This window comes from Eupeodes corollae, chromosome 2 (assembly GCF_945859685.1).
Source record: "Eupeodes corollae chromosome 2, idEupCoro1.1, whole genome shotgun sequence".
In the NCBI taxonomy this organism is placed as follows: Eukaryota; Metazoa; Arthropoda; class Insecta; order Diptera; family Syrphidae; genus Eupeodes; species Eupeodes corollae.
Window position 1 is genome coordinate 60835174 of NC_079148.1, and position 9361 is coordinate 60844534.

At 34.6% G+C, this 9361-nt stretch overlaps 1 protein-coding gene across 1 annotated transcript; it reads right to left on the minus strand.

Moving 5' to 3' along the window:
* Positions 1-6521: 6521 nt before the first annotated feature.
* Positions 6522-9361, minus strand: LOC129946884 (mucin-2). The gene is made up of 2 exons (XM_056057252.1): positions 6812-9361; positions 6522-6746 (listed from the first exon to the last, which is right to left on the minus strand). The coding sequence occupies exons 1-2, from the start codon at positions 9082-9084 to the stop codon at positions 6662-6664; spliced, it is 2358 nt and encodes a 785-aa protein (XP_055913227.1). The 5' UTR covers positions 9085-9361; the 3' UTR covers positions 6522-6661.

Below are 9361 nucleotides of genomic sequence, written 5' to 3' on the forward strand. Positions count from 1 at the left end.
CGTCAGAATGGAAACGTCCAAGGAAAAGTTTTTAAAAACGAATTATTCATTGAACGATGGCAGACCCAAAGTTCTTAGATCTGTTTGCGTACGATGAGTAAAGTGGGAACTAGATCTAAAAGAACTTTTCCGTCTTCTATAAATTCCATGAACGGAGTATCTCTGTATTGGGTTGAAGACTGTCTGCTGAAGTCACCAGGAGCTGTGGACCAAAATTCAATATATTTAAGTGAAATATTTCTCTTAACAGCAGACATCAGCTATTTTACGTACATACAATTTAGCGCTGAAAATTTGGAAAAGGATTGTTTGTTTAATTTATCTTTGAGTTGCTATTAGTTTGCGATAATGTTTTATATAAAACTTGTTCTTTACGAAAAATTGTGGCTCACGAGTATTGTAAGTTTTTGGCAAGAACCGATTATTTCTCTATAACCGGGTTTTGGGTTTCGTGTGAAAAGCCTATAAAGGTCTTACAAGGTCAAAGAAAGGCAACAGAAAAGGAAAGTAAAAAGTACAAACGTGAGAAATTAACAAATAATCTACAATCAAATTAAACCTTAGAAAATGTGTAAGTTTATTGCTAAGGCTTAAAATACTCCTTAAGACCTTTATTATAATTGAAATACAAAGAATCTTAAACAACTGGATTATTTACGAAACAAAAGCGATAACGAGCACTTGTGCATTGCCACACAATGGGCAGATTAAAAAAAAACATAAATTACTTGAAAGTAAGGCAAACAAATATTGCTTATTTTTTTCCAAATTGACAACGAACCTTTTTACAGATAGCACTTAATAAAGTTGTGCAGAAAATAAATGAATAACAAAGTAATACAGTTCAGCTTTCAGTTAATTGAAAAATCATAATTAGGTGTCATTTTGACATAAGTAGACTTGAGAGATTTTTCTTGGCTAACTTTCCAATAAATTGGAAGCCAAATTTTTCGGAGCTGGCCAATCAGATACTAGAAACGGACTGTACTGTATACAGGAAGATATTGCCTATCTTTAAGAAAAACAGTTTTATCGAAAGGAAAGCATGATATAGCCAGGGTATCACTGAAATATGTACCGGATATTGGCCGATAGGAGAGCATTTAGGTGCCGTTGCTGCGGATACCAACTTAATAGGAAACTTTTGCGAATCCATTTGTTTTTCGACTTTTTTTACTATTCTGTTGATGTCTTGTCCTGACATGTTCTAGAATGTTATACCCCTATTATGTTTCGCAAATCGAACGTTTGAAGTGAGATATTTTCACTACCCTGAGGCTCCACAAGATTAAAATCCATTCAACTTCTCTTCAGCAATCTCATCCGCAATCCAGTGTTTTTTTGACTGGGCATATTATGTCTTGCCATGGGCAACCTCAAATGTCACATTTGCCACTAGAAACGGTTATTCTGTTGTTTACTTTTGATTTACCTTTAGTGTCGGTAGTTGTTGTTGGACGCTCACCACTACACACAACACAAACGTCAAATTTGATGACAGGATTTTGATCCGCTCGAAAAATCCAAACTGCGATAACCGGATCATGGACTGGATGTTGGATTGTTGTCTCTATTAGATTATCTGATGACAGGCCGATAGTCCTGTCATAGGAAATGTTTAATGGATATAATAACTAATATTTTGTACCTACTTTAAGTTCTTTTAATTCTAATTAATTCCTTAAGTGTCAGATCTTATTTTCAACTGAATAAGGAAGCGTTTGTATTTGTATTAAACAAGTTGTAAGACCAATTTAAAAAAACAAGCAACTCCTTAATATTACAGTTAAAACGCAATGATAGTAAGTTTGTTCCTCCAGAGTATCTTTTGGTTTTTAGTGCAAGTTCTTAAGGCGTGTGACAATAAAATGTGTATTCGTTATGTTGACTCAAGATATCCTGGATCAACCTTTGATTCTTTTGTATGGAACTCCAGTAATCTTAAGTCAGTTCTTTAAACGTGGTACCAAAGGGGAGAACTACCAAGGAAATATTTATATTTTTATTTCGTCGTTCAATAATTTGTCTTTTCCATCGCGAGTAGGTGACCCAAGTGAGTTGAGGGTTGTAGCAAATTGGTCGCAATCTATTGGTTTTTTTTGTTTTGAAAAACCAAACTCTCCAACACCACACGCTACATTCGGGTTCGATTACATCAGCTCGACTAACTTTTAGTACTAATTTTTATTAGTTCTCTTGAAACTGAATAAAAATGCATTGATTCATGTTATTTGATAAAAGAAATGACGTTCAAATCCACGAACTTTCGATAACGGCAATAGAGTGAGATCAATCTTCGAAAAATGTATGACATTTAAGTCGAATCAACGGTTCTCAATTCTCCTACGGTAACACAAATTTCTCACACTCACACGTTTATTCATTCGACTCGCCAATGGTAATAGGGGAATGACGAATCCAGGAGGAGGGGTCGTAGGGGTCATGACCCCCTCCCCCCTGGGAGATATTTTTTGTTGCTTTTTCGCAGGAATTCCCTTCAATTCAAAACTAATCGCATTGCGTTAATGGATATGACCCCATTATATTTTGAATTATATATTTTTTGTATATGAAAACACCATTTATATATTTAACTTCCTTAAACTTTGTACTAAAAGTTCTACTTTTGCTTGAACATTGGACCAAGAACATAATATGAATCGGATATTTAGCCTTATTTCAAAAAAAAAAACACAAATTTATCAACTTTTGACCAATTGACGATCCAGGGGGGGGGTCACATGAGCCAAAAAGCGTATAACAGTTAAGTTGTATAAGTAACAATTTATTAGTAATTTAACTACATTCACCAAAAAGTGGTTTGCTGTCAAAAACAACTCCAATTTTGATTTTCGCTCAATTTAGAATTTGAAAAAACTTTAGTCATGCTTTAAATTATTTTCATAAAAATTATTTCTAAGAAAAAGAGCAAATATTCAGGTTCTTAAGAAGAAACCTTGAATAAGAGATCATGAATTGTATAATAATTCAATTTTATTTTTACATTTTTTTGACACACATAAATAGTGATTATTGAAGTGATTTTTACTGCGACATATAGGAACTATATATCAAGTTTTGCATAATTAAACAATTTCTAAGAGATTTTAATCAAATATGACATTACGGCGGTAGAGAATCTAAAAAAAGTGGGTACCTCGATAACTGTCGTCTGTCTGTCTTTCCTGGCCCCTACAGTCCAAACAATTGTGTTGATTGAAATTAAGATTTTCAGCCGATTAGTATAAGGAGTTTTGTTTATTTTATTAATACGAAAAATAACAGTAGTCCCCACACAATTTTTTTGGTTCAAGATGTGATTTTTCTAAAACGTTCTCTAATTTGGCTTCTTTCTACAAGAAAAACATATTTTCGTATTGCTCCAGAAAGGCACCATTAAAAAAAACCCAAATTTTGTTTTTAAGTTTTCTCAGGAACTAATGGAACGATTTCAAAATTCTTCCCTTTCTGTGCAAATAAATAATAATAATAAAATTGATTACGATTTTGTATGGTAATTTTTTTTTTATTTTTAATAAAATACTAATTTTTTTACAAAACTCGATATTTCAGAAAGGGGACAACATTTTTTGACGAAATTTTAATGTAAAATTTGCATTTATTTATAAGCTCTTTATTAAGTGCTAATACCAAAAATATTTTTAAGACAAAATTTAGAATGATTTTTGAAAAAAAATGGGTTAATCTAGATTTTTTAACAAATGAAATGGCATTTAAATTTTTGAGAAAAACTTATTTTGCAGGCACATTTTTAAATCTTAAAATATAGGAAAAATTTTTAAACAGACTTTTTGGAAGAAATTATTAAGTTCTAGCGACCCATTTCTTTAAAAATTGGTTTTCTGTTGAATACAAAAGATTTAAAAAAATTAAATAAATCTACTTTTGAAGTGGATTTGCTTTGGATGCTCTAGAACTGAGATTCAAACATAAATTTTAATAATACAAATGTCCCAAAAAATTCAAGTGGCACTTTTGTAAAATTAATGGCTAAGTGAAAAAAATAATTAACGTTTCATATCTATTGATATAAAAGCTTTGAAACGTGTAATTTGTGATACTACAAAACCTTTCCTCCCAACTTATTTGTTTACGTACCTTAATTTGTTTTAATCTATTTTTTTTTTAGAGAAATTATGTACTTAAATGCAGCTATTTCCTTGAATTCAAGAATCAAACCTTTTTGTCTCTACAATTTTTAAGTTTTGTTGACGCCTTTATAAGATCAAAATACGAGTAATCAGATTGATAACGCGAGCAATAAGAGACTCCTGGAAATTGATTTTGAAAAAAACTACATCAAAAAAAGCCCGACATTTTTACATATCAGATCCTCTCTAACTTTCTGAATTTTTTTTAGCGCTCTTTTTCAATTCAATTCAAACTTTATTTTCATAACTTACACAGTAAGATACAATATCTCATTTGATAGTGCAAGCTTCATTGATAATTCTAATTATAATATTTAAGTGAATGTGTTACAATTTATAATAAAAGATATTAAATGTAAAAATGACAAATAAATATATTTATAATTATTATTACACCATATGTAATTATCTTTTTTTTTTTTAATTAGCAAGTATAACATTGCTTTTTGAAACAAAAAATAAATAAAGAAGGAAAAAAAAGAAAAGAAAGAAAGAAAGTAAGAAAGAAAGAAGGAAAGAAAGTAATAAAGAAAGAAAGCAAGAAAGAAAGAAAGACTCGAATATCTAATCATCATCTGGGTGCCTCCAAGTATTGTCTGAGCTTAATCCCAAACAAGGTTATACTACTTATTAGCCTAATGGCTCGGGGAAGGGAATTCCATAAACGTATCGCGTGGATAAAGAATTGTCGTTCGGAAATCAAACAACTATGTCGTATTGGTATGAGATCAAGAGTTCTCATTGATTGGGTGAAACAGATCCTGTTATATAGGTACCTTGGTAGGCGCGTTTGGATGACGTTGTGGAGTAAGGTCAACGTTTTCTTTTTAAACAGATCATCAAGTGTAATACCAAAAATAGATTTTGAAAAAGTGGAAATGTGGTCATATCTTTTCAATCCAAAAATATAGCGTGCGATACTGTTATATGCCACATTGAGTTTCCGCTTATGTTCATAGTCACAGTTATTAAATAGCTCACACCCAAACATAATAATTGGTATGATTAGTGTTTTAGCTAAAACTAATCTGGTTTTAAAAGGTGTTACCGACTGTGTTGCCCAAAGTGTGCGAAGACCTGCGTAAACCCTACCCAAAGTCAACCTGATGTGGTTATTCCATGTAAGAGTTTTGTTAAAAGTTATACCTAGATTTCTTGCAGAATCCACAAAAACGATAGGACTGTTATTAAGATAAATATACGGAAAATAAGAAGTATCTACCGGTTTTCTGGAAATAACCAAACATTTTGACTTGGATGGGTTTAAATGGAGACAGTTCATGCGAGACCATTGAAGAATCCTGTCGAGATCTTCATTTACTTCACAAGCAGCGTTTTCCACTAGACCCAAAGGAAAACTTCTACGCATCTGCACATCATCTGCATACATATCAACCGAAGAACTAAATAAGAACTTAGGCAAGTCATTAATGTACATAGTAAAAAATATTGGGCCAAGAATCGAGCCTTGTGGTACACCTGAGGATAGTGGAAGAAAGTCTGATATAGAATTATTAGAAACAACTGCTTGAGATCTACAATTTAAGTAAGAAGATATGAGTTTTGTGAGTTTTGTGGACGATGAAGAAAAATTGAATTGGCTTTGAAGTTTTTTACAGAGAACATTTGCATTAATAGAAATGAAAACAAGCAAAGTGTGTTTTGTTTTTGGAAAAAAAGCAACTTTTCTGCGCGAAATGCACCAAAAACCCTCTAAGCTATTGTATATTAGCTCTTAAATATGGCGTATTTAGACAACTGTTTGAATCTTAGAATGCTTTCATATGAGTCATGCAAATTAAATAGTTAGACCATAACTTGCTGCACAACTGTAGGTCTAACAAGTTAATGGTATGACAACAGCGCTTTCCAGCTGGCTTGTGACCGCATTCTCTACCTACCTTAGCCACGTGATAGAGCGCTTTGTGATTCAAAGACTTTGTATTTTGCGCAGGTTTTAATTCAATTGTTCCCTATGATTATAGTATAAAACCATTTTTATTTGCACCACTTTTCATTAATTTCCAATTTTGTTTTTTGCTGTTGCGAATGCTATTTTTTAATTTTTCTAAATCGTAAAATTAATGGATTAACTATAGATGGCCAAAGAAACATTTCTTACGTAAACGCAGCAGAGAATCAGTCTACTTTAAGCCAAATTCTAAAATAAATTAAAAAGAATCTTTTTAGTCCATTGAGGCATAAAATACGGCAACCGACAGTTACATTCAAATCCCTGTAAAAACATTTGAATTATGTGTTTGAATACTGTCCTTTCAGTCAGGCGCAGTTTAATTTTGATTCACATTCTTTATTAATCAAAAACATTTAAAAAAAAAAACGAAATGATTATTACTAACAAACTGAATTATTCAGTCTGATGAATAATATAAATGTTATTTCTATTAAAACAAAATACATTGACACTTTGTGAATGTAACATAAAACCATAGATTCTATCCATTTTCAGTTTCTTCAACTGACCCGGCCTACGTTTTCCTTCCTTGAGTAAGTCTAGCGACGGTGCGTCGCAAATCGGCCAACTCTTTTTGCAATTGTTCGATACCAGGTCCGCTGCAAAAATGATTTACACATTAGTACAATATTATGTAGATTTTTAAAATAAACTAATTATTTACTTGCTATCATCATCGATACTCAAAGGAGAAGTTTCCCTGTCGACTTCCATCATGGGTGCAGCTAGCGTCGTTCCACCACCACTTATTACCGAAGATATCTTCAAATTGGGATGTGGTGCTGTCGATGGATTATTCACAATTCCATTCTTTGTTGAGGGCAGTACAACTCTCAAGACTCTTGATGGTGCCGATGGTGTGGTCAGTAGTGTAGAGTCAGATATATCCTCATCAGGCGCATCTGATTTATGAGGTGTTCTATTGGTTGATTTTGGCGATGCCATAGATCTGGTTGCTCTGAGAAACGGTTTACGAGATAATTTATCATCCTCCTTTTTCATTGTAAATCGTCCTTTAAACTTGTCTTCCGATTCGTCGCCTCCATTTTTATTTTTGGTATTGGGTGCTTCCTTTTCGGCAGATGGCCTTACATTCTGCCTTAATCTCTTATTAGACTTCAGAGAATCATTGTCAGAGTCCGTTGCTGTACCGGTTTTGGCGATATCGGTTATTGCCACAGAACAGGGCTTTGTTAGAGTTATTGCAGGTTTGGGACTCTCTTTTGCGATGCCCTTCGACGAACCAGTTCGGGTTATGGTCGTTTCCCCAATTTTCATTTGTCCAGATTCTGTGGTTATAGCCGTTTTTTGGCATGTAAGCAATGGATCCTTTTCTAAAGCCTTTGTTTTTGCTTCAGCTATCGCTTTAAGAGCTTTCATTTTGGAAGCCGGCCCCATAAGTGGTTTATTTTTCCGCCGCACAGATGTATCCAACTCTGTTGGCGGACTAGGTTCAACCGAGACCTCGTTCTCGATTGAATTCGAAAGTGTAGGCAGCGGTTTGACTTGTTTTTCCTCAATTGGTTTAACTTTATTCTTTTGACTTACCAAGTTTCTACCAACTGCCGGTTTGTGGAGAGAAGGTGGAATTTTCATTGGAGGAGCTGTTTGTTTTGGAGGTTTGGGAAGTGTGGGTAGTTTCTTGTGAAGTGGCGTAGAAAATTTCACTATGGATACATTGCTGTCATCTGCCAAAGGAGTTAGATTTTGCATTCTGACGGGGGATCTTGGTCTAAGACGCTTGACTACCTCTAATGCTTGTGTTGCATCAAGTTTCCTCTTGAGAGTGTTTTCTTGTATGTTGGATCCGACAGGACTTCGGTGGACAGTAATTGCGGTAGAGGTTATGGCTTTTTCGACATCAAACAATTCATGATCTTGTTGTGGTGGTGAAGTGTTGAGATTTGATGTTGTAATAACCACAGGCGGAGTGCTCTTGGCAGGAACGGCAGGCGGTGGCATATTGGGTGTCGAAGTAGTTTTTGGAGATGGCGGAATAGCCTGCCAGACAACCGGCTTACTTGCTGGAATGACACGTGGAGTTAAAGTCGTTGGGCGAGGACTAGTTTCTGCGACAGCACTGGGTTGCGAAGAATTTGTGATGGGTTTTTTTGGAGCAATTGGTACTGGTTTTCTTGGTTTATTCAGTTGGGATGGTGGTTTTACGGCAATCCGATTGGTAGAAGAACTCAAACCTTTTGCTGTAGTTACTGATTTATTATGTTCGGTAGTTGGTTTTTTAGGAATACGTTTGTCTGTAGATGTATTAGAAGTTTTGTTTGCATCGGCAACTGTGGGTAGCTTCTTAGTTATGTTGGGTGGAACTTGGGGTTTTGCGATCTCAACTGGTGCCGGGGCTAGGATTGGTGGTGGAACTGCGATTTGTGATGGAGCATTAGATGCAGTGTCCACTCTTGAGGGTACCTCGAGGGCTTTTCCGATGAGTTTCTTGAGCATTTGCTCGGCACTTAGTCGTTGTGAAATGAGCAGCTTACACATGGTTTCGGGATCGTTTGCTTTGATCTTTTGCATAGTCTCGGCGGCAGCTTCTACAACAACATAATTGACAATATGCGCGTGAGTATTCGGGACGACACGAAACACTGTCTTTGGTTTGTGATTTCCACCGATGTTGTTGTTTGCTGTGGATTCGTTCATGATGTCTTCCATTCTAGTGCCGATCCCATCAATCTGGAACACTGTGGTAAATCCATTGATGAGAGTTGGTTTATGGACAACCATCGGCTCGGTAACGAACTCAGATGCAATAGGTTTCTGGACCATAGATATCAGCCGTGGTGCAGAGCATTCTGGATTGTCGCAGGAACGCTCAAAAGATGCAGTTGTGTTTGACGAACCTGGAGCGTGATTGGCAGAATTATCATTTTCTTCAGATAAGTCCACCACAGAATTGGTGGCAACTGAAGTCAGTGCCATAATTGTATGAATTGTTATTTGTACACAATTAAAAATATTTATTTCCAAGCACAAGAACCTCAAAGAAAAACACTAAGAATATTGTTTTTTCTGGATTTCAAATTTGTTCGATGATTATTATCAAACATTTAGATATTGTGATTAAAGGAAAAGTTAATTATTATATCATTAGATAAAAACATAAAATATGTAACTAATAAATTTGGGTCGATCTTATTTCTATTTTTGGCAAAAGAAAAATATTCGCAGAACTACGAGCGACCGCCAACAAAACTGA

Bases quoted from the DNA above. Each gene is read 5' to 3' on its own strand.
- LOC129946884 (XM_056057252.1), bottom strand. From the start codon at position 9,084: ATGGCACTGACTTCAGTTGCCACCAATTCTGTGGTGGACTTATCTGAA. The intron at 6,747-6,811 runs GTAAATAATTAG...TCATTTTTGCAG, and splicing joins AGTATCGATGATGATAGCAA to CGGACCTGGTATCGAACAAT.